The 25,989-nt window shown below is 39.7% G+C and overlaps 1 protein-coding gene across 2 annotated transcripts in view; it reads right to left on the bottom strand.

Annotated features, from left to right (window-relative positions):
- PRKAR2B (protein kinase cAMP-dependent type II regulatory subunit beta) overlaps window positions 1–25,989 on the bottom strand; it is a 100,990-nt gene that overhangs the window by 31,341 nt on the left and 43,660 nt on the right. For both annotated transcript variants that reach the window (XM_081535957.1, XM_081535956.1), the window contains exon 3: window positions 7,414–7,466. In XM_081535957.1, coding sequence (XP_081392083.1) covers window positions 7,414–7,466 — 53 coding nt within the window. The remainder of the gene's footprint in view (window positions 1–7,413; window positions 7,467–25,989) is intronic.

The raw sequence follows: 25,989 nt of genomic DNA, 5'->3' as shown, positions 1-25,989 counted from the left end.
GAAGTGTTTCCCCCAGGTTAGCAAGTTCATTCTGTAAAGGTCTGGACTGGCTAATCACTAAAGACTCTGAAGGTCCAGCGGGAACATAAAAAAGGACTAAGTGTTATAACAGTTATGTTGAAAATCTACAGACTGTCTTTATTCTGTTTGCGTGCTAAGTCCCCTCAGGAGTATCTGACTCTTTGCGACCTCACCTGGAAGCCCATCAAAATCTTTTAGTCCATATTCTACTATTTAATACTACCAGGATATTTTTCCACTAATAGCCTGCCAGGCTCCTCTGTTCATAGGATTCTCCAGGCAAGAATACTGAAGCAGATTGCCGTGCCCTCCTCCAGGGGATCTTCCCGACCCAGGGATCAAACGCTTATCTCATGTCTCCCACATTGGCAGGCAGATTCTTTGCCACGAGCGCCACCTGGGAAGCCCTTATGCTGTTTAATACTCTTTTAATATTCTTTAATACTGTTTCATACTTTTTACCACTAAACTTAATACTCTTTCAGAATGTACCCCCTTTCTTCAAAACTTGATAAAATCTCTAGATGTGAGTAAATTCTTACCTGTATATTAGACATTAAATACATTTTTATGCACAACCCATGTAACCGAGGCCACAGGGACTGATTTTCGACAGGGAGCAAGCAATCATGTACTGTCACATCAGGAGACTATGGATTCGAGGGAAAATGAATCTAACACTCCTGGTGCGCTCATTTGAGAATGAGCTCAAAGAAGACCACTGCAATAGATGCTCAAACTTTCAATCTGGAGGGTGAAGGCCAAGAGGATGCCCTCTTTAAGTGAGCGGGCCAACTCTTCAGAGTCCCTTCTGACCATCAGAAGGCTCAATTGACTTGGACCCAAAGGCCCATTCTTTTGTGAACATGGGTACCATATAACTATAAAATGGGGTAACAAGGCAAGAGATGGTCCTAAAAGCAGAAGACACCTAGTGGGTCTCCTGGAGACCCACACATCACCTTTTCCTACTCTAATGTCACACACACAGTGACCGGAGGACATGATGATGAGTAGGGGCCCCACCATCAGAACAACCAGGATTGGCCGGTGCTGAGCTTTGTGTCCATGACTATATCAAAACTCACAATGGGAAATTAAAACCAGCATTTCAAACCCATCTCAGATGGCTAAAAGCCAGAGGCCCAAGAAGACCTGAGGAAATGTACAATTTATGTGTACTATTTATATGTGTACTGTTCACATACTATTAGCCAGTAAGAGAAAGAAGCTGTTGCAGATTTTTCTTTAGGGTAAGGGATATACAAACTACTATTTCCTATCTAACAAATATTCACATCAAACTAGATTCTATTATGGCATGTGGACCTAGAAAAAGCAGATTCTGCTGCCTAAGAACTCACTGCTATTTAAGAAACTTTAACAATTTGGATATAAACTAAATCATGTCAACGAAAATTTGTATCTGCCTACGTCAAATAAGGATGACTTTAACACAATCAAACAAAATAAAACAAAAAGTTATTTCTCACTTCACAAAAGCCATCTGGAACTTCAAACTGAAGTGATCATAAATGTCTGCCTACTGAGAAGCTCTCTCCTCAGAGAGAAAAGGTCGGGGATACCATGTCACTGATGTTGAAAATAATTTCCTGAGCCGAAGATGGAGCCACCCCTGCCCAGGGTGCCACATCAACAAAGCAAAGCCTAGATCACTCCCGTGTCTCTAGAAATGCTCCACTTCACCAGCAAAACAGTATATCCAGTCAGCCGATCCCCAAACGCCAAGCCAAATTTGGGCTCTAGGCTCGCTTCCTTGTTCCTCATTCACTTTCTGGTTTTCTCTTCCTTGTTCCTTATTCTTTATCCTCTAAGAGCTTCCTGCCCTCCACCCCATTTTGCAATTCTCTGGACCCTTGGGAATGGAGACTGCCTGCTTCATGCAGCATTAAATAAAATTTATATCACCTAAACTGTCTTCTTTAATCATTTTCAACACCATATTGCACCTGATTTACTTTTGTCATCAATTTAAGTCTTTCTCCCCCAACCCATTCACTTTGTATGAACACCTCACACAAAAACCCATCTTCTTCTTCTCTCTCTCTCCTGCCACTTCTCTTATGAATTCACAGTTCCAAATTTTGTTTCTCCACCCTGCCACCACTGCTATTGCGTACTGCTCTCCTCCCTGCTTTCTTTTTTCCCCTCTCTTCCTTCTGCCTGCCATCACTCATCAGGGTCTTTTATCTATCATAGTCGCCCCTCACCCTCAACCTCTGTCATTAAAAATCCTGCTCTGCATCCTGAAAAGCAAACAGTCAGAAATCAGGTGAATCTTTGAAGCTCTGCCCTCCCTGCCCTGTACCAACTGCTCAGATGCTCTCCTCCTCCTACAGACTCATTTCCTCCTGTTGGGTTTGGTGGGATCTGACATCTGAGATCTGCATATGGACAATTAAGGTCTTCTGCAATGTGCCCAAGTGTGATTTCTACAAGGGGCAATTTTGTTTTTTATTAAAGTATTCCTATCTGATTTCAAGATAACAAGCTTATTGTTCAAACAAATATTGATGTTCAAGATAAAAATATTATTGTTCAAACAAATATTGATGTGGCATTTACCATGTGCCAGGCACTGTTTTAAGGGCTTCACAAATATTAACTAGTTTTATTCTAGTAAGAGGGAGTGTAGATGGCACAGTGGTAAAGAATCTGCCTGCCAATGCAGGAGACTCAAGAGACATGAGTTTAATACCTGGGTTGGGAAGATTCCCTGGAGTAGGAAATGGCAACCCACTCCAGTATTCTTGCCTGGAAAATTTCATGGACAGAGGAGCCTGGGAGGCTATAGTCCATAGGGTCACATTCCGTTGGATACAACTGAGCGCGCACACACACACATCCTAGTAACAGGCCCCACGAAGCAGGTGACTGCTCAGTGAAATAAGTCAGACAGAGAAAGACAAACACCGCATGAACTCTCAAAAGAAAAAAGGTAAGAAAATTAACTTGCCCAGGCAACTTCTTCAATGGGACACAGTTCAGAAGTTGTAGCGCTGGGATTTCACCCCAGGCAGGCTGGCCACAGAGTTCTTAAGCCAAGGTCAGCACACCATTGCCTAAAGGCCAAATTTCTTTCTGTATGATCCCTACACTGAGAATGATTTTTTTTAATGACTGGGGGAGGATAATCAAAAGAATGTTTCCTAACACATGAAAATTATAAGAAATTCAAATGTCCACAAGTAAAGTTTCATGGGTCACAGCCACACGTGTTCATTTATGTATTGTCTATGGCTGCTTTTAAGCTGTAACAGCAGAGCTGAAGAGTCGTGACAGAAACTGAATGGCCCCCAAAGCATGAAGTATTTATTATTTGAAAACAGAATTCCCAGGAAAAAAAACTTTACAGGAAAAGTTTGTCAACTACTGCTATAAACCTCTGTTGCCTTTCAAATAAAAAAAATAGAAGAAACAATAAGACTGACTGACACATTTCCTTTAAAGAAAACACTGTGCATCTATTTTGTTAAGCAAGGGAAGTCTGTACAAGATGTTTTCGTATCTGTCCAATAGGTTCTCCACACAGAGCTGAAAGTAATCTTTTAAAAGTTTAACTCAGAACACCCCATTCTCCAGAGTAAACCCTCGAGGGGGGGGGGCATCACAGTCCCACCTCCTCCTCCCCCTTCACCTCAGCCACTCAGCTCCAGCCACACCAGCCCTCACTCAGAGCCTCCAACTCTTCCTACGCTGATGGGCTTGGGTCAACCCAGAATGCACTCCCAGACTTTTGGCAAGATTCTCTCCATGTTCATCCTCTGGTCTCACTTCAAGGAGCCCTTCTCCCACTATTCTGTTTCATTAGGGACCTAGTTGATCTGGGGAGTTTGGTTTTAATTCCTACACCCTATCACACTGTCCTTTCAACAGTTCATATTTTGTGACTGCTAATTTACTAGCTTTCTGTTAGCTTCTGTTATTAGACTCTGAGCTCCAAGATGGCAAGGACTTGTCCATCATGTTCACCACTGTATACTTAGCACTCAACCAGATATGCAGAAAGCACTCCCAAAACATTTCATGGAGTACAAAATGAAGAAGTACTCCACTCTTAAATTTACTAGCTCTTCTCTGCCTGTTTCTACATGCTAGATGTACATAACCCTTACAGTTTCATTTATTAAAGGTATTCCAAGTAAAATCTAATTTGTTATTTTCCAAAGTCAATCTTAAGTACTTAAATTTTCTTTGAATACATATTATTTTATAAAATAATAAATATCTATTTGCATAACTCTGAGATTACAGGTTGTTGTTGTTGCTTAGTCACTAAGTTGTATCTGACTTTTCATGACCCTACAGACTGTAGCCTGCCAGGCTCCTCTGTCCATGGGATTCTCTACGTAAGAATACTAGAGTGGGTTGCCATTTCCTTCTTCAGGGGATCTCTCAGACACAGGAATCAAATTTGTGTCTCCTGCTTGGCAGGCAGGTTTGTTTTTTTTACCACTGACCCACCAGGGAAGCCCAATAAAATAAACAGTCTTTGAAATAAGACAAAATGTCCAGATGAAAAGTTAATTTATCAAAATGCACTGTATGTTTTCCTTATGGACATTTTCTAAAGCTAATTAATTTTGAAATCTGTAATAATCATTTCTAAAGGCTATGGTACAAACTGCTTATAGTATCTATTAGTAAGACAAAAAATTGTACAGTTTTTAGCAACATGTTTAGAGAAGAGTCAACTTAATGAAAACCCTAAGACACTTTATTATAATGATCAATCATTAATTAATTACCAAAAATCTACTAAAGTGACATCGAAGGGTGTCACAGGCACAACTTGGGTTGAATGTCCAACCCACAAAGATGCCTCCTTCGCTAGGAGCTGCCCTTATCTATCTATTTATATACCTTTCAAAAAATTATAGTTAATTTACAAAGTTGTGTTAGTTTCAGATGTAAAGTAATTGTTTTATATATATATATGTTTTTCAGATTCTTTTCCATTAAAGGTTATTATAAAATATTGAATATAGTTCACTGTGCTATACTGTCGGTCATTGTTCTTTACCTATCTTATAAATATATATATATATACATATATATAGAGTAATGTGTATATGTTAATCCCAAACACCTAATTTCTCTCTCCCCCCACTCCCGCTATCTATACAGTAACCATAAATTTGTTTTCTATGTCTATGAGTCTATTTGTTTTGTAAATAAGTTGATTTATACAATTTTTTAAGATTTCACATACAAGTGATGTCATATAGCTGTCTTTGTCTTACTTCACTCAGTATGACAATTTCTAGGTTTATCTATGTTGCTACAGATGGCATTATTTCATTCTTTTTTATGGCTGAGTAGTATTCTAGTGTATATATTTACCACATCTTTATCCATTAATCTGTTGATGGACATTTAGATTGTTTCCATGTCTTGGCTATTATATAAAGGGTTCTGCTATGATGCATCTTTTTGAATTAAAGTTTTCTCTGGATATATGCCCAGGAGTGGGATTGCAGGATACCCTCATTTATAAGTGAGGCCCCACAGTTAAGTCTGTACTCCTTGGCCTGGCCCCCAACCCCAAGGTCAGGTCTGTGAAAACTCTCCACAAGGAAACTAGGATTGTGAACTGAGAGAGACAGAAGAGTTAGTGGCAGCTGAGTCCCTTTCAGTGTTGATACTCTAAGTGCTACACCAGTGCTGTGAAAGGACCCCAGAGGGGGCTGACTCCTGCCTGCTAGCCACAGCCTGGGGTTTTCTTTAACTCCTTCAGGAATTCTGTAAGATCTCCAAGCACATGTCCAATAATTCCCCAATTTTTTTTTTTTATCTCAATGTGATTAGGGGTTTCTTTCCCCCAGCCAAATGATTCTTATCTGGTATACCCCTCCCAACAAGACTGTTAGCAATTAGTTGGAGTGATCCAGTCAAACCACTTTACCTATGGCATGGACCAAATGGTAGCTAACAGTTGTCAAGTCCATGAGATACCATATATTGCTTTCAAACTATATTTTTAAATGTTCTTTTTAATTTAAATTTTTACTAGGTCAAACCAGCTCATCAAACATCTCAATTACTAAGCTTTATCATGTACATTTATACACAAATACAAAGAATGATTAGAGTAGGAAATGGCAACCCACTTCAGGATTCTTGCCTGGAAAATTGCATGGAAAGAGGAGTCTGGAGGGCTACAGTCCATGGGGTTGCAAAGAGTTGGACATGACTAAGCACATATACATACACACACACACATACACACAAAATGCTGTCTTCAAAGTAACCTATTATTGTTTCATTGAAATACATAAATAAAGTGTAGGATAGGGTAGGGTTGTTTGGACCACATTGTAGTGGTTATAGCACATTAAATATCAGTGATGATACCCTGACCCTAAGGCAACATAATTTTCAGACTGGAATTTATGGACTTCATAAAAATATGTAAGTTTTGGTTCTCAGAAGTGAATACCGCAAATCTGGTACTGTCCCCATCATCGACAATTGTGAAATGGAATTTCCTTCAAAATCTTCTGTGTCATTTAAGGTTCCTGATCTTTCTACCACTGGATTTTACTTACATTTCAGGGAGCTTAATGATGTAATGACTTAGGGACCCAGTATTCTGCTCTTCTATAAAACTCAACCTTATTGAAGTATTTTTCAGAGCTACAGAAATAGATTTTCTTTTCATTTTTTAACACCAAATAAAAAAAGAAACTTTTGCAATGTACTCAAAAATACATAAATAAATGATTACTTTCCATTTCCAGGCTCAGTAATCTCCTATTTAGTTTACTGTTTACTAAATAAGTAATAGGAGAATGGAGCAAAAGGACACAGCTTAAAAAGTGTTTCAAACCAGACAAATTCTTGCAAAAACATTAGGCCCTCTAAATCAGTTTCTGAGAAAACAATCAGATACATAGACTTTAAAAAATAATAACTGCTGTACTGACACTTTAGATGTAATTTTATTGTATCTGTTGTTATTTCAGAGTAAGCATCTGTTGTGATAAATTAGTACGAGCAGAAGTCTTTTCCCAGTATTTTTCTTTGCTAGAAATACTTACTTGTCTAAGAAAAATAACATTATCACTTTGGGAAAGACAGCTAAAAACATTTTTCATCACAGGCTATATTTTTGCAAGAGAAATAAAAGCACAACTTCAGTGAGTTATTACGTCCATCTTTCCTTTTACCCAAAGAGAGAGATGCTTTGGATCAAAGTAACTACACAGAACATGAAGCAGTAAGCTATCAGAGAGAAGACTAGGAAAAGAAACAGTCAAAATAATTCCATTATGCTTTCTGTTAATCTATAAGCCTGTTAACATCTTTTCTATTGCTGTTTTCCAAGACAAGAGTATAATGTAAAATTAATGTATTCAGTAAGTTACATACCCTGGATTCAGCATCGTCTTCTTCTTCATCAGGATTATAAGCTTCTGCACATACTGTGAAGATAAACATGGAAATTTTAAAGATTCTTTCACCAAGAAACATGCTACAATAAATATATCTTTAAAAATTAATGAACAAAAAGAATGCTGTGGTGTAAAAAAGCATGAATTCACCTCATCCAGGGCAAGTAATCTACCCTCCAAAGCCAGTTTGCTATTGCAATTTATAAGGAATTTACTAAAATATAAAGCTGTCCTTTTAGGTACTGATAACTTCTTTCCTTTCTTTTACTCAGAGAAACATAGCTAACCTCTTTCACTTTCATTTCCAAGCTAGAGAAATGGTTAAGATCAAAAATTACCAGAAAGAACAGGCACACACAAAATCTAAGTCTGCTTTGAAATGGTCAGTTTAATCATGCAATTATGAGTAACTTGCATAAATTATCCATAATTCAATATTCTAGGAATAAATACTATTAATATTTTGCATATTCCTTTCCAGTCTTTATTCTGAGCTGAGTTCATACTGCATTCAAAATTTTAAAACTTGCTTTTTCATTTAACACTGTAAGAATTCTGCATGCCATTGGAAACATTTTATAAATATTTTTTAAAGACTGCTAATTATTTATCATAAGCTCCAATTTACTGGTCCCCTAATGCTAGACACAAAACTGGCTTCCATTGAAACAACCTTGCAGTAAATATCTTCATGCACAAATATATGTCTACATTTCAGATTATGTTGTGGAATTATTCCCAAATGTTATTTTGGGGGCTAAAAGGTATGACAAGTTTTAAGGCATATTTATCATGACATTTCTTCACAGGGGGATTATACCCATCCAGTGTTCTATAAGGAATGTGTGAGGAGACTCCCCTAAATGGTACCACAGAGTTAGATATTATTGCCAATTTAAATGAAAAAAAGATTTAAATTTTTAAGTATTATTGAATTTGAATAATTTTCAAATGTTTGTAAGCCGACTGTATATCACCTATGCCTGAGACATTTATTTTTGTATTTTATTTTCTTTTTGATTTACACCGGTTTCTCGATACCACTTTTAACATATTTCTTATAATCATTTTATCCAATTTGCTTTTTTTCTTTGGCCGTGCTATGTGCTTGCAGGATCTTAGTTCCCAGACTATGGATTAAACTCAGACCAAGGCAGTGAAAACATGGAGTCCTAACTACTGGACGACAGGAAATTCCCTCCAGTTTGCTTTTTAACTATAATTACTAGGTCTTTTTTTTTTTTAACCAATTACTCACGTTTTTTGTTTTTAATGTAATGACATCGAGAAAAAAAATTCCCCAATATGATTTAAACCCGACGTTAAACATCACAAAAGTATCACTGCTTCTGAGTTTGGTATTTGCAGATTTACAGATCTGTAACTTCTCTTCTTTCAGTTTGTAAAGGGAGGGCTTTTTACATTTATCCTTTAATCAAGGTGGTGCTAGTGGTAAAAAACCCACCTGTCAATGCTGGAGATACTAAGAGTCATGTGTTCAATCCCTGGGTCAGGAAGATCCCCTGGAGGAGGGCATAGGAACCCACTCAAGTATTCTTGACTGGAGAATTCCATGGACAGAGGAGCCTGGCAGGCTACATTCCATAGGGTCACAAGGAGCCAGACACAACTGAAGTGACTTAGCACAGACACTTTAATCCATGTGGACTTGATTCTGGCATCGACATAGAAATTTAACAAGCAGAGGACAGGTGAAAGGCTGACAAATGTCTTTCCAGGGGCCTCAGAAGTACTGTCATCTATATCTTTAGTCCAAGGATTGTCAATATTATTATGAAATCTGCCAGTAGCTGTCTTTTTACAGGCATTGTTCTACACACCTTGGGCAGTGAGTGATTCTTAACCAGGGCCTATTCTGTCCCACAGCATGACATTTAGGCAGCATCTGGAGACATTTTGGCTGTTACATCTGTAGGGGGTTAAGAGGAAGCTGCTGGGGGAAGCTAGGCGACACCCCATCATGCACAGGACAGTTCTCCCTCTTCCCTCCTTCCAACAAAGAATGATCTGATCCAAAATGTCAACAGTGCTGAGGTTGAGAAGCCTTGACCAGGTGTATATCTTCTCCTTCAGTCTCACAACAGCCCCAGGTGTCATATCACCGCTTGGGAGATGAAAGAACAGGGCATAGTTATATATCTTGGCCAAGATCAGACAATGCGGTACCAACCACAGGACTTGATCCCAGGGCTGTCTGGCTCACTCCAAATGCCCTGTTCTTCTTCTTCTTTTTTAATGTTTTAAAAAGCAGCTTTATTGAGATATAATTCATATGCCATACAATTCACCCATGTAAAGTGTACACTCAATGTTTTCGGTATATTATTAATTTGTTGTAGCAGGTCCTGGAACTTCATTCTTTTTTATGGAAAGGCCTTGTTCTTAACCACTGTTCTTCCCTTGCTGGCTTTGGTGAATTCACCAACACAATGCCTGGACCTCAGCCTTCTGCCTCAGAAATCTAACAGAAGGGGGCCTTCTACCAGGGACAGGATCCCATTAAAGAACCTCATTGATGAATATCACCAGGATGCCAGCTTAGTAACTAACTTCCTGAATTATTATGGAGTCACCATAACCAGCCAGCTCTCTCCCTGCAGGAAGCCCACAGAAGCCAAATCACAATTAAAAGCTTCCTTGGTGAGAAGGAGATGGGAGGAGGAGAGAGTCTGTCAAGTAAACTATTTAATGCATCAGTCTGGGACAGCCCAAGGCATAGACATGCAACCCATACAGTCCTGCAAATGTGGGCCAGACTCTAGAATTATGTTGCTGCAACTTTCCTAAAAGCAGGAGAGTGTCTACCTCTAAAGCTTGGCTCTGTAATTTTCTTTTTCCCTGTCTGACCAACCTCACAGGCAGTACTGATATATAACTTGCAGGGCTCAGTGCACAGTGAAAATACAGGCCCATTTTAATAAATTAAAAAATTTAAGAGGACAAAAGGAGAACATTAAACCAAACCTGAGGCTCTTGGGAGTGTGGGGACCACAAAGTCAACCATTCTAATGGTGTCTATATGTTCAGTGAGGTGATATTGTAAGATATTAGGTTCTTCAAGGTAACCTGTTATATATAGCACCTTGACCCATTAGTGTTGCTCTTCAGTTTTAATTCACAGAAGGAAATCTTAATCCTCTAATTTCTAAGTTTCAAGCCTGTAAATGCTGACTAAAAATCATCACTAGCAAGACTCTATTCTCTTTCTAAATAATTTATCAAATGCTTCAGTATTATTACTTAATACCCTTCTGGTCTGTGAAACCTATCTTATCACATATTTATTTCTTTCTGGACTATCCATTCCGTTGAATCATTTGTTGTGCCAATATTACAAGGTTTAGCTCTTGGCACTGAAGTGAGGTAGTTTCACTATATTAAAACTCATCTACTGCACCTCCTATACTGCCAGGGGACCCTCACACTTGCTTACTTTCACTGACACAGTCTCCTCTGATTAGAATTTCCCCCATGTCCTCCTTTCCAAGCCATCCCTTCTCTTTAGCCCCAGCTGAAAAATCAGATCAATGGCAGAGTTGTGAGTTCCAACAGAGACTTTATGGCCTACAAGCCTAAAATATTTACAATCTGTTTTTTAAAAGCTGGATTTTGTCCCTCCAAATTTTATATATTGAAGCCCTAAACCCTAATGCCTCAAAACGTGACAATATTTGGAGGTAGAGCCTTTAAAGGGGTGATTAACTTAAAATCAAACAATTAGGTTGGGCCCTAATCCAATCTGACTGGTGTCTTTATAATAAGAGGAAATCTGGACACAAAGACACATCAAGGATGCACACTAGTGGAGGAAGGACCATGAGACAGCACGGTGAGAGGTGGTCTTCTGCACACCAAGGAGAGAAGCCTTATGTGAAACTAAATATGCTGACACGTTGCTCTTAGCTTTCTACTCTCTAGAACTGTGAGAAAATACATTTCTGTGGTTTAAACCAAAAAAATAAAGTGAGGTCAAGAGTCAAACATTGACCTCTCGCTTGGACAGGGCTAACTTAGGACACCCCACTGCTATGCTTCCTTTGCACTGTCCCCAGAGTGTGGACAGAGTCCATTACCATCACCTACTACACTTTACCAAACAGGTTACCACCTGTGCCCCACCCAGGCCGAACTGTAGCCCTTCGGAAACTATGTTCATTTCTATATGTCCCTAGTACTTACCAGTGGCTTAGTGGTAAAGAATCCACCTGCAATGCAGGAGAAGCAGGTTCAATTCCTGGGTTGGGAAGAACCCCTGGAGAAGGAAATGACAATCCATTCCAGTATTCTTACCTGGGAAATCCCAGCAGGTTACAGTCCATGGGGTTGCAAAAGAGTCAGACACAACTTAGCAACTAAACAACCACAAAAAGCACCGACCTGGCACAGTGGCTGGCTCAACGCACATTTTTTTTGGAATGAATGATTGACTGATGAACAAACAAGCTTGAAAGTCCTTGAGGGCAGAGATAATGTCTCTTTTAAATATCACCCAATAATCTACCTGTATTACAGACTCTCAAACAAAAATACATAGAATGAATGAATAAAAAGTTGTTTTGTATACTATTTGTCCAAAAAAATGGGAACAGAGAGAATGAATGAAAATGAGAACCTTCCATCTTGTTCACCAAAGGACCTGGCACAGAGATTAGGAGCTCAGTGAATATCTATACAAGGAATGAATGAATGAAAGACTCTATATCTGAATAGACCCTTAAGCCCAAGCTTCCAGATAACCTGAGCTGCCTTGAATTTTTTTCTCAAGTGTACCCCATCCCTCCTGGGGAATCTGAAATTGAGCCTGAAACTATATACTCTATTCGTTTGGCAATTATACAGTTAAGAGGAAAAGAGCCTCTTCTTTATGTGAACCTCACGTTGAGTTTTCCTGCCATATTGTGTATATATGTATTTGGATAATACATTAGTAATCTAGAATGCTCCAAGAATTTAAGTAGTTTCCCACATTGCAGACAGTATAATGTGCACTAGCGTAGCCAGACAAATATTAGGGTTTGCAGGACAGAAAAGTGAAAACTATATATTGGGTCTACGTCTTGTGGGACTTGGCCCTCAATCTTTTCATGCACTACACACACATGCACACACACACACACACACACACACACACACACAATGTGACAGACAAGGGCCAAAGGTTTCTTTTTCCTACATTTAAAAGCATGTTGTCTTTCCCAACATCATTTCCAATAGGGTGTCCAAAAACTCATTTCGATTCTGACACTACCTACCCAAAGTTAGCATTATATCCCAAGAGTTGAAGCATTAGTTCCACAAACTGCCCCCATTTTAGGCATCAATCACAATTCCCAGGCAACCATACTTCTGACCAACTGGCTATAAACTGAGGATTCCCACAACACCCTCCTCTAGTTTGATAATTCAGTAGAATGACTCACAGAATTCGGGAAGTACTTGCCTTTCTCTTACTGGTTTATTATAAAGAATACAACTCAAGAATAGCCAAATGGATGAGAAGTGTAGGGTGAGATATGGTGGGAGGGGCGCAGAGTCTCCGTGCCCTCTCTGGACGCCACCCTCCCAGCTTTGTGCTGTGCTCCCCAGTCTGCAAGCTCTCTGCAGCCGGTCATTTAGTGGTTTCTATTCACAACCCAGATAATCACGATGGTGTGATCACTCACCTAGAGCCAGACATCCTGGAATGTGAAGTCAAGTGGGCCTTAGGAAGCATCACTATGAACAAAGCTAGTAGAGGTGATGGAATTCCAGTTGAGCTATTTCAAATCCTAAAAGATGATGCTGTGAAAGTGCTGCACTTAATATGCCAGCAAATTTGGAAAACTCAGCCACAAGATTAGAAAAGGTCAGTTTTCATGCCAATCCCAAAGAAAGGCAATGCCAAAGAATGCTCAAACTACTGCACAATTGCACTCATCTCACACGCTAGTAAAGTAATGCTCAAAATTCTCCAAGCCAGGCTTCAGCAATACGTGAACCATGAATTTCCAGATGTTCAAGCTGGTTTTAGAAAAGGCAGAGGAACCAGAGATCAAATTGTCAACATCGGCTGGATCTGCTGTGGAAAAACAAGAGACTTCCAGAAAAACATCTATTTCTGCTTTATTGACTATGCCAAAGCCTTTGACTGTGTGGATCACAATCAACTGTGGAAAATTCTGAAAGAGATGGGAATACCAGACCACCTGGCCTGCCTCTTGAGAAACCTGTATGCAGGTCCGGAAGCAACAGTTAGAACTGGACATGGAACAACAGACTGATTCCAAATTGGGAAAGGAGTACATCAAGGCTCTATATTGTCACTCTGCTTATTTAACTTCTATGCAGAGTACATCATGAGAAATGCTGGGCTGGAAGAAGCACAAGCTGAAATCAAGATTGTCGGGAGAAATATCAATAACCTCAGATATGCAGATGACACCACCCTTATGGTAGAAAGCAAAGAAGAACTAAAGAGCCTCTTGATGAAAGTGAAAGAGGAGAGTGAAAAAGTTGGCTTAAAGCTCAACATTCAGAAAACTAAGATCATGGCATCCGGCCCCATCACTTCACGGCAAATAGATGGGGAAACAGTGGAAACAGTGAGAGACTTTATCTTGGGGGGCTCCAAAATCACTGCAGATGGTAATTGCAGCCATGAAATTAAAAGACGCTTACTCCTTGGAAGGAAAGTTATGACCAACCTGGACAGCCTATTAAAAAGCAAAGACATTACTTTGCCAACAAAGGTCCATCTAGTCAAAGCTATGGTTTTTCCAGTAGTCATATATAGATGTGAGAGTTGGAGTATAAAGAAAGCTGAGCACCAAAGAATTGATGCTTTTGAACTGTGGTGTTGGAGAAGACTCTGAGAGCCCCTTGGACTGCAAGGAGACCCAACCAGTCCATCCTAAAGGAGATCAGTCCTGAGTGTTCATTGGTAGGACTGATGTTGAAGCTGAAATTCCAATACTTTGGCCACCTGATGCGAAGAGCTGACTCATTTGAAAAGACCCTCATGTTGGGAAAGATTGAGGGCAGGAGGAGAAGGGGACGACAGAAGATGAGATGGTCAGATGGCATCACTCGATGGACATGAGTTTGGGTAAACTCCAGGAGTTGGTGATGGACAGGGAGGCCTGGAGTGCTGCAGTCCGTGGGGTCACAAAGAATCGGACACAGCTGAGCAACTGAATTGAACTGAACTGATGGAGGTTTTGTTACATGGGCACAAACCAGTGGCCTTTGGTTAAATCAGTGGCCATGGATTAAACCAGTGGCCTTTGGTGATTAATCTCCATCTCCAGTCCCTCTCCCCTACTCCAAGGCTGGATTGAGTTCCAAGCTTCCAATCGTAATTTGATCATTCTAGGACCAGCCCCTATTCTGAAGCTATCCAGAAGCCCCTCGGCCAAGAAACTCTGGTGAGCACACCCAAGAAATCAGGAGATCCCCAGGGTTTTAGGAGCTCTGTGCCAGGAGCCAGGACTAAGTATCTTTTTCTTTTTATACTGCACAAGGGATTACAGCAACTCCCAGGATTTTTCACCAAGTGCCCACTATACTTCGTTGGGAATGTACAAAAATCAGTACAGTCAAAACAACTGTGCCCTGGACAAGTTTACCCTGTAAGTTCTGAAAAAGCCAACAAAGAATAAAGGAAACAGGCCCAGCTCCATGAGCCACTGGGCCTCAGCACCTGGCATGGAGCCTTGCACACAGTACAGCCTCAATAAATATTTGCTGAAGGAATCAAAAGCAAATGAGGCCTGCAGAGAAAGACTGCATGCTTCAGAGGTCTAAAACCTAGGAAAAAACGGACTTCTGCAAAATGTGTAAAATTTACTTCCCCAATGCTCTCAACGCACTAAGATTTCAGCATACTTATTTAAATGATAATCAGCTTAAAATAAAGCTGTTATAAAAGCACAGGTGTATTAGACAACAGACTTCTGATGCAATGTGGTTAAACTTAGCTTACTGAAGTGGAAATGAGCTCCTACAAAGGGAAAAAAATATATACCTTTTACAAATACTAGTTTAAGGCATGCATTTTCAAACAAGATTAGTTGGGGGAAGGGGCAAAAAAAAACTTTACTTTTCTTCCATATAAACTATAGACATACATACAATTGTTGTTTAGTTGCTCAGTAGTGTCCATCTCTTCTGTGATCCAGCCCACCAGGCTCCTCTGTCTGTGGGATTTCCCAGTCAAGAATACTGGAGTGGGTTGCCATTTCCTTCTCTAAGGGATCTTCCCAACCCCAGGGATCAAACCTGGGTCTCCTGCATTGACGAGTGGATTCTTTACCACTGAGCCACCAGGGAAGGCCCCTTTTTTCCATATAAAGAATAGGTATTCATACAATACTTAACCAGATATACAGTATATCTGTTGTACTAAAATCTCATGGAAGGAACAGTTAGGGGGAAAAAGACTAAAAAACAACTTGGGGGCAGAGGCAATAATAAAAATAAGACTGAGACACACTGGTATATGAGTATACTAGTTATAACTAAGTAAAAGGAAGAGGCACAATGACAAACCACAGACACCCCTCTCCCCTCTTCACTAACATTTTTGCCCAGGCAATCTGGTACCTACCCACTGTGACACATCAGTGATCATCTTAACATGTAATTCACAAAGCAAAGACATTTAGAAAACATGTCCCAAAACAGAAGTTCACATTTTGATCCGAAATCACTTTCAAGCAAAAGGACCTACAGGAAGTCTGAACTTATTCACTTAAAAAAATAGTTTTTGAAATGTGGGAGGTGATGCAGAGAGAACGATGCAAAGTATCTGTATTATCACTCTAAATTATACTATGTAATTTGCTACATCTATGTATTTATATTACTTTTTAAATCTTTACTGAAATACAGTTGATCTATAATATTGTGATACTTTCAGGTATATAGCAAAGTGACTCAGTTATATATGTATATATATATTATTATATATACATAATTATATATTCTGCATATATTACTTTTTAGATTATATAAATTAATCTAAATGGAATCTTTTTCCGTTATAGTCATTAAAAGTATTGAGTACCATTGCCTACGCTATAAGTAGGTCCTTGTTTCCTTGCTGGTAAATACTACATATAACTATGTACCATGTATAAACTACTTGTTCTCTAGATGATCACAGCCTAGAAAGCGAGACAGAATAACCACGATACCATCAATGCCACAATGAAGGTATGTACAAAGTGCACAGAAGCGAGGAAGAGAAAGAGGTGACCTGCTGCTCAGAGAACAAGGCTTTGCAGGAAAAGGGACTCCCTAAACTAATAATGAAGAATGGGAAGAAGTTTCTTGAGAAAAGAGAAGATTTTGTTCACTGCTACATTTCTAGCACTTGGAAGAATGAATGGCACCTAGTAAATGTTAACAAAAATAGTTGAAGACATAAATAGTTATTCTAGTATCTCTTTTTTGACCCTTACATCTAAGGAAATTGTATCTGTCAGGGTAGACTGGCTTATGCTACAGTAACAAGCATCCCCAAATCATCATGACTTAAAAAAACAGAAGTTTACATCTTGTTTACCCTGTGTGTCTATCTCAGGACGGTGGGAACACCCTGTGGTCTTCACACAGGCCTGAAGGTCCACAGAGCTGCCACCATTTAGAATGTTACCAGTCTCCAAGACAGTGGCAAATTACTCACTGGCCACTGATGGGGTTCAAGCCATGGCATCCCAAAACACAGTACCTCAAAACATGGCACCTTGACATACCATTTAAGGCTGAAGGAGTTTGCGAAAATGTCAAAAGCAGGAAAGTCACTCTGACCTTCACCCCTCTCCCCAGCCCTTCTTCCCTGAAAGAAGAGATAACCTCCCAAGTGAAAGGTACCTTCTTCTGCCTGTACCAGGAGGAGAAGAAACATTCTTATTAGATGGGCAGAGAAGGCTGTATAAACAAACCTTGTTACTCCTTCACCATTTACTGCCCACAGCTCAAATTCCTCTGTCATGTCAACTCTTCACAGATTTATTGGTTCTTTGTCTAAAAGAAATTCAAGTCTCCTGTTCTGGTCACTTCTTTGGGTCTTCATTTTCTTCTAAAGGCTCCTACTGCAGCTAAATTGCTTCAGTCGTGTCCAACTCTTTGAGACCTCATGGATGCCCGCCAGGCTTCTCTGTTCATGAGATTCTCCAGACAGGAATATTAGAGTGGGTTACCAGGCCCCTGCAGGGGATCTTCCCGACCCAGGGATCAAACCCGTGTCTTTTATGTCTCCTGCATTGACAGGTGGGTTCTTTACCACTAGCACCAACTGGGCAGTCCCAAAGGCTCCTATGTATATGTAAAAATTCAATAAAAATTTGTATGCTTTTCTTGGGTTAATCTTGTATCAGTTTAATTCTTAAGCCCAGCCAGAGATTGAAAGAGGGTACTGGAGAAAGTTTCCTCCCCTATGTTCCCAAAGCTTCAGTGTGGAAGTGACATGTCACCTCTGCCAAGAAGGTATGTACACCACATTTCACAGGACAAGCAGCATGATCTTTCCAGAGAGACAGGGAAGTGAAATCCTACCTTGTAAAGGCCCTGAACCCAAGCCTTCCTATCCCTATTTCTTTTTAGGGGCTTAAAAGGAGAGAGAAGAGGTATTGAAATCAACCTCACAGTTTACATACAAATAGAGAGAAAAACTTCTTAACTTAAAAATCTACAGAATAAGGATCATCAACTCTAAAAAGAACCATTATCATTTCCTTAAAAGTGCTTTTCAAATATTAATTGACCATTCAGCTATTTAATGTACAACTTAATATCTTACTATTTGCTGCATCAAAATATTAGAAGTTGTTATAATCTACCATGTTACTGCCTAGATTTTAGCTACAAAAAACAGCAACATAAATGCAACCTGTACCTATCTTGCAGTAATGCTGGCAGGCTTCACTGAATAGTACTTAAGTGAATATTTAATTTCCAGATCAATTATGTTCATGTTAGAAAAATTAATTTAAAGATTTTAGCCAAGGTACTTGACTGTATAATCCTGTCTTGGTGAAATGATTAAACACACACCTTCCATTTAATCTAGTCAGTTTTACCTCTCCCCAAGGATATCAACAGGGCTTTAAAAATCAGCCCCTCAAAACCACCTTCTGGTTCTCCATAAATTCCTGAATTTAAAAAAATTTTATTTTATATTGGAGTATAGTTGATTTATAATGTTGTCTTAGTTTCAGGTATACAGCAATGTGATTCAGTTATACATATACATACATTTATTCTTTTTCAGATTATTTTCCCGTGTAGGTTATTACAGAGTATTGACTAGAATTCCCTGTGGTATATAGTCAGTCATTGTTGATTATCTATTTTATATATATAATAGTAGCATGTATTTGTTAATCCCAAGCTCCTAATTTATCCCTCCCCCTTCTTTCCCCTCTTAACCATAAATTTGTTTTCTAAATCTATGAGTCTGTTTCTGTTAAATAAGCAGGGTGACAATACACAGTCTTGACGTACTCCTTTCCCAATTTGGAACCAGTCTGTTGCTTCATGCCCAGTTCTAACTGTTGCTTCTTGACCTGCAGGCAGATTTCTCAGGAGGCAGGTCAGGTGGTCTGGGATTCCCATCTCTTGAACAATCTCCCACAGTTTGTTCTGATCCACACAGTCAAAGGCTTTGGTGTCATCAATAAAGCAGAAGTAGATGTTTTTCTGGAACTCTCTTGCTTTTTCGATGATCCAGCGGATGTTGGCAATTTGATCTCTGGTTCCTCTTCCTTTTCTAAATCCAGCTTGAACATCTAGAAGTTCACGGTTCATGTACTGTTGAAGCCTGGCTTGGAGAAGTTTGAGCATTACTTGGCTAGTGTGTGAAACGAGTACAATTGTGCTGTATTTTGAACATTCTTTGGCACTGCCTTTCTTTGGGATTGGGATGAAAACTGACCTTTTCCAGTCCTGTGGCCACTGCTGAATTTTTCAAATTTGCTGGCATATTGAGTGCAGCACTTTCACAGCATCATCTTTTAGGATTTGAAATAGCTCAACTATTTCATCATCTCCACTAGCTTTGTCCGTAGTGATGCTTCCTAAGGCCCACTTGACTTCACATTCCAGGATGTCTGGCTCTAGGTGAGTGATCACACCATCATGGTTATCTGGGTCATGAAGATCTTTTTGTATAGTTCTTCTGTGCCATCTCTTCTTAATATCTTCTGCTTCTGTTAGGTCCATACCATTTCTGTCCTTTATTGTGCACATCTTTATATGAAATGTTTCCTGGGTATCTCTAATTTTTTTTGAAGAGATCTCTAGTTTTTCCCATTCTACTGTTTTCCTCTATTTCTTTGCATTCATCATTGAGAAAGGCTTTCTTATCTCTCCTTGCTATTCTGTGGAACTCTGCATTCAGATGGGTATATCTTTCCTTTTCTCCTTTGCCTTTAGCTTCTCTTCTTTTCTCAGCTATTTGTAAGGCCTCCTCAGACAACCAATTTGCCTTTTTACATTCCTTTTATTGGGGATGGTCTTGATCACTGCCTCCTGTACAATGTCACAAACCTCCATCCATAGTTCTTCAGGCGTTCTGTCTATCAGATCTAATCCCTTGAATCTATTTGTCACTTCTATTGTATAATCGTAAGGGATTTGACTTAGGTCATACCTGAATGGTCTAGTGGTTTTCCCTACTTTCTTCAATTTAATTCTGGTGGCACAGTGGTAAAGAATTGGCCTGCCAATGTAGGAGACACAAGACTCGGGTTTGGTCCCTGGGTCGGGAAAACCCCCTGGAGTAGGAAATGGCAACCTACTCTCTAGTATTCTTGCCTGAAGAATTCCATGGACAGAGGAGCCTGGCAGGCTATAGTCCATGGGTTCACAAAGAGTCAGACAGAACCAAGCACACACAGGCTGGGCTATTACCTCAACACATTATTATTTCACAATTTTGGTCACTGGAAATGCATCCCTTCCATTCCCCATCTCCACGTGTCAAAATCTTTCTCTTCCTTCTAAGCTCTACACAAATGCCACATCCTTCCTGACACTTGCCCAAAACACACAAGTTAGAATTAAAGTCTCCTTTTATGCAGGAACATTGCACCTTATTTGCATCTTCCTTTCAGTGGAATCAAGTACTATGTGGGGGCTAAATTCTAAACACAATATATGAAGCAAAATCTCCAACAGTAAATGCTAGTCTTGAAAATCTCATAAAAAGCCATTGCCAAAGACAGTCAAGTGGTCCTGCAATAAGTCCACAACAATGGGTTTTCCCTCCAGCATTCTTGCTTTTTCTTCTGTTGAGTAGCAGAAGTTGTTGTTGGCTACATTCAGAAGCCATGTTGTGTAGAAAATGAATATCTTTAAACCCCTAGAAATGGTCTTACTCTGAGAGGCATGTAAGAACTGAACAAGTCAGCATGAAGGGTAGACTTCCTTTTCTTTCTCACTCACTGAGGGTACAAAATCCCTGGGTGGACTGTGCATCTGTTCCTTTGCACGCATGCTCTGTGTAGAGTGTGTACTGTGAAATCACAGTGGTGGCACCTGACCCAGTTCTGCTGTGCTGCCCTACAACTGTCCAGTAGGTCAGTCATGTGTACACGGTCAGTTCTTCCAGGGGTTTGGGCACAAGCTAAATCTTACTCATCTTTAGCAGTCTCTCTGAACAATGTTGTAAATGGTGAGTTAATGATAAATGCTTTTAAATTTAACTGAAGTGACAGCACAGCCAACCAGATAGAAAGCCATCTCTTCCAGTTATCAGAGTATAAACATTTCCAAAACCAACATTGTTGCACAAAAAAGCAGTTCTCTCTGAAATTAAAAACCTTTGCAAGTCTAGAAAAAAATCCAATCTCATTTAAAAACACAGTTAGTTTGCAGAATATGAGTGAGCCAGGTGGTTGGCTGCTCTTAATGTTGAGAAGAAACCAACATCAATAAAAGTCTGTGAGGAAAATTACAGTGACCTTTAGCCTCCCACTTGACCTCTTTGAAAAACTTGTGGTATAAATGTAAAGTATTATTTCTTTTTCGAGGCATTTTCCATTAGTACTCAGGTGAACTGATATGCAAGATAATAGTTACGTTCCTTTGAAGAGAAGCAACATTTGTCTGCTATTGTTATTTATTGTCATTCTGTGTGTAAAGCATTACTCAATCATAAAATGGAAATTTTCTCAACAGAAAAAGACAAATCCAAATGGGTCACCTGCAGTCATACAGGCAGGTGGTGAAACAAACGACAGAGCATCCCTCACACACAGAGCTCAGGGCTCATCAACTGTCTCTGATTCAAAAAGGTACTGAGGACACTGCAGATGTCCACTTAGGCTGGAAAGGAAGCTCAGGAACCAAGGGAAAAGCTACCTTCAACAAAGACAGAGGGCTTCCTTGGGGCAGCCAGTCTAACCTAGGAATCAGCTAACAGACAAGATCCTATAACCCAAAATAGGGCAGACAAACTTATTCCCCAGGCAAGGTCAGGGTTTCAAGTCCTGTGTCCTAGCAAATGAGACAACTTCTAGGCAACTTCCCAGGCAAATGAGACAACTTCTAGGTCAGTCCAGGATGACTGGGCTAATTAACCAGAAGATTTTCTTGGGATCTTCATGGGGCTTGACTCAGAGGGAATGAGGGTGGCTCTCTTTCTGGTGGCTACTGCTGTAAAGTGGAGAGCTGTGGTGGTCATATTCCCATCACATGGAGAAAGTGGCCTATAGTAGAGGAGAGAATTGGAGGCAAGAGATGGAGCGATCCCTACCTGTGTTCAAAACCCAGGTACCCAGCTGCACTCCTGCCCTCCGCTTGTGGCTGGATGATTTTGTGAGAATCACCCCCCTCCACCATCATTATTTCAATAAACTTCCAAATTTCACTTAATGGAATCCCATGTGCATTTCAGTCACTTACAGTCAGGGAGACATCAGAAATTAAGGGGAACACTGGTACAGAAAGATTAGGACAAGAAAAAAAGATAATAAAGGTCCAACCACTAGCAAAAATAATTAAAAATAAAATCATATGCCTGTCATTAATAAGGAAGTAGTATTTGCAAAATAACAAGTTCAAATTCTAGTGAGTTCAGTGGAATTCTAACAACAAAAGTGAGTGATACTTAACTCAGGGACCACGTACGGTTCTGACAGGAGTACCCACAATTCTTTATCTATGATATTGGAGAATGTAAATGATAAAGTAGTCTGCAAAACTGATGGAGAAGGAAATGGCAACCCACTCTAGTATTCTTGCCCAGAGAATCCTGTGGACGGAGGAGCCTGGTGAGCTGCCGTCTATGGGGTCACACAGAGTTGAACATGACTGAAGCGACTTAGCAGCAGCAGCAGCTACAAAACTGAAATTCTTTTCTTCCACCAAGTTTTGCTGTTTTGCAGAGCAAGTAAGGTTGGCCTGTGGTCTTTAGTTTTTACGTTTCATGGATTTCAGAATGACTGGCTGGTCAATAGTTTGATTGTTTTTATGATGATGATACATGCACTCTGCAAACAACTCATTTTTAACTATTAAAATTTTGTTTTACTGTATGCAAAATGCCTCTAACTTTAGTGAAACTAATACATGAAACAACTCAATTATTAACTCTTTATTTGTAAAGTTGTGGTTGGTGTTCATGACAATAAAAGTACTACAAAGGGTCCCTGCACTCTGGTTAGGGAGATTAATCATCTAAGGCAGGAGTATAAATTATTATTCAAGGTTATACACAGTGGCTGATCTGCAGTGTGGGGAAACAGCATGGGATTCAGACAAACTGAGGCACATCCCAGCTCTGCCATTTTTTTTTCCTGCTACTTATTAACTGTGTGACCTTTGTACATTACCAAGTACTATAAATCTCAATTTTTCTCAGCAATAAAGTGTGGCTATTAAGATCTACCTCAGAGAGTTGCTGTGATTAAATAAATGCCAGCTGTAGAGGCATCACAAGAGATATAAACCCTAAAAAATAGACTGAAATATTTGGCTTAAGCTATCAAAAGACATAAGGATGAAGTAGACTAGATAAACATTCACACTTGTGAAGGAGACTAAGTTCGGGTCCTTTGCACACACAATCCTCCTGGAATGCTACCCTCCAAGACCCACTAACTTCTTCCTACATGTTGACTGAAACGTCACCTTCTGGGAGAGGCATTCTCCCTCAGGCCACAGGTGTCATAAGCCACTCAATGAAGAACCCAGTCACCCAAAGATTCTTATACAGGATGATACCTGAGTTGGGCTTTAGTCCCTAAAAGAGTCTGTGCTGAAGAGCACGCATCCAGCGGGAAACTCACTAGGTTCAAGCTTTAACTGCTCCCTAGAAAACCTGAAGAATTGTGGACCAGTTATTTAACTTCCCTGGGCCTCAGTTTCCTTGTCTACAATATGGGGTTAAAATAATACCTTACTCACATGACATTTTAAATCAAAGAATGTTTAGAATACAATAGGGAGTCACAGCTTGACTGGATGGGAAGGTTTATGGTGTGGTTAACAAAAGACAGGGTTACAGAGTAATTGAGTCTAAGCTCTTCAGGGCCTCGAGTCGAATATCAATTTAAAATGTACAGACTTCATGATGTATAGGGTATCATGACAGAAATCTTCCAGATGAATCAGAAAAACAGGGGAAGACTAAAGCAAGAGAGATTACCTAGCCTTGCTACAGCAACCTACATGTGTTGTAATTGGTACAGGTGCCAACAGAAACAGAGAGGAGGGGAAAGCAACAGTAAAAGTCGGCACTAACCCAGTGACAGACGAGACACAAGGCCGGAGTTATTCAGTGTACACATTAATAATTTAATTAACACGTATGGTTTCCATCAAGAACTCATTATAGAACAATAAAATTTGATTGTCACATTATACTGACTGACTATCAAGAAACAAATGTGGGTATTACCAGGTACAAGCAAGTAAGAAGCAATATCTTTTTAAAGCAAGATGAAATTAAAATGTATTATTTTTATGGTACAAAACACAGAAGTAAATTCTAGCATACGAATGTAACATACCAATGGAAATTTTGAGAAAATAGGCAGTTAAGATGCATTTTTTTGTACTTAACTCTCAGGAAGATATTTTTATGAATATTAATTGTAATTTATTCTGCAACATTGACTGTCAATGTTTGCCTAAATAATAATTTCAAACAAAGATTACTTGACCAAATATAGCATTCTGTTGAGAGAAAAAAGTTAAACATTGATAGGTAACTCAATTGACTACCACTACCTGCATTTTCATCTTTCACTGAAAAATATTAAGACTAGAAAATGTATAGAAAGTAGGAAACAAATGATCTTTCTATATTATACCTGAGTTCATTTAATCGTAGGGACCTAAGTTCATTTCGTAACAACCACTGTAGAGAGCAGGGCAGCCAATGCCCAGGTTATAAATGAAGACACCAAAGCTCAGAGTTCACACACAGCTAACACACAGTGAAGCGCTGGGGTTCCCCCCACTCAGGGCTTCAGGTGTCAAAGCATAGGAATTTCCCCCTACACTGCCCAATCTCCTGGGTCTACATAAGAACACAGTGTATCACAGATAGCCAAGACAGGGATGTCATGAAGCAACTAGGTAAATGGAGAAAGGGGAGAAAACATTCATCATTATTGTAAAACAGCTTTGCAAAACACAACTGGCTATAGTGACGAAGGACTATGAAGTTTGTACCTTTATTTTGCTTCCACAAGAATGTACTCTTCATGACAGCAGGGAGCTTGTGTGCCTTGCTCACCATGGCAATGCCCTAGATCTACAATTAAGAATTTCCAGCACACTGTTTACAATAGCCAGGACATGGAAGCAACCTAGATGTCCATCAGCAGACGAATGGATAAGGAAGCTGTGGTACATATACACAATGGAATATTACTCAGCCATTAAAAAAAATACATTTGAATCGGTTCTACTGAGATGGATGAAACTGGAGCCCATTATACAGAGTGAAGTAAGCCAGAAAGAAAAACAACAATACAGTATACTAATGCATATATATGGAATTTGAAAGATGGTAACGATAACCCTATATGCGAGACAGAATAAGAGACACAGATGCATGGAACAATTTTATGGACTCTGAGGGAGAAGGTGAGGGTGGGACGTTCTGGGAGAATGGCATTGAGACATCTGTATTGTCATATGTGAAACAGAGCACCATTCCATGTTCGATGCATGTGACAAGGGCTCAGGGCCGGGGCAATGGGATGATCCAGAAGGATGGGATGGGGAGGGAGGTGGGTGGGGGGTCCGGGAAGGGGAACACATGTAAACCCATGGCTGATTCATGTCAATGTATGGCAAAAACTATTACAATATTGTAAAGTAATTAGCCCCCAACTAAAATAAATAAATTTATTAAAAAAAAAAGAATTTCCAGCACACTGAAGACCCTTGATAAATATTTGTTGAATGGCAGTAGTTCCATCTTTGTCTGTAGAACGGGGCATTTAAAAGAGTACAGGATTGGCAGACAGAATGCCTGAACGTGAGTCCTATCTCTGCCCCTCTGTCACTGTTACCTCGGGCAAAGTTTTAACCTCTA

This window comes from Giraffa tippelskirchi, chromosome 10 (genome assembly GCF_054371585.1).
Source record: "Giraffa tippelskirchi isolate mGirTip1 chromosome 10, T2T-mGirTip1v1.2.pri, whole genome shotgun sequence".
Lineage (NCBI taxonomy): Eukaryota > Metazoa > Chordata > Mammalia > Artiodactyla > Giraffidae > Giraffa > Giraffa tippelskirchi.
Note: the sequence above shows the minus strand (reverse complement) of the source record. Positions and strands in the feature narration are given on the sequence as shown.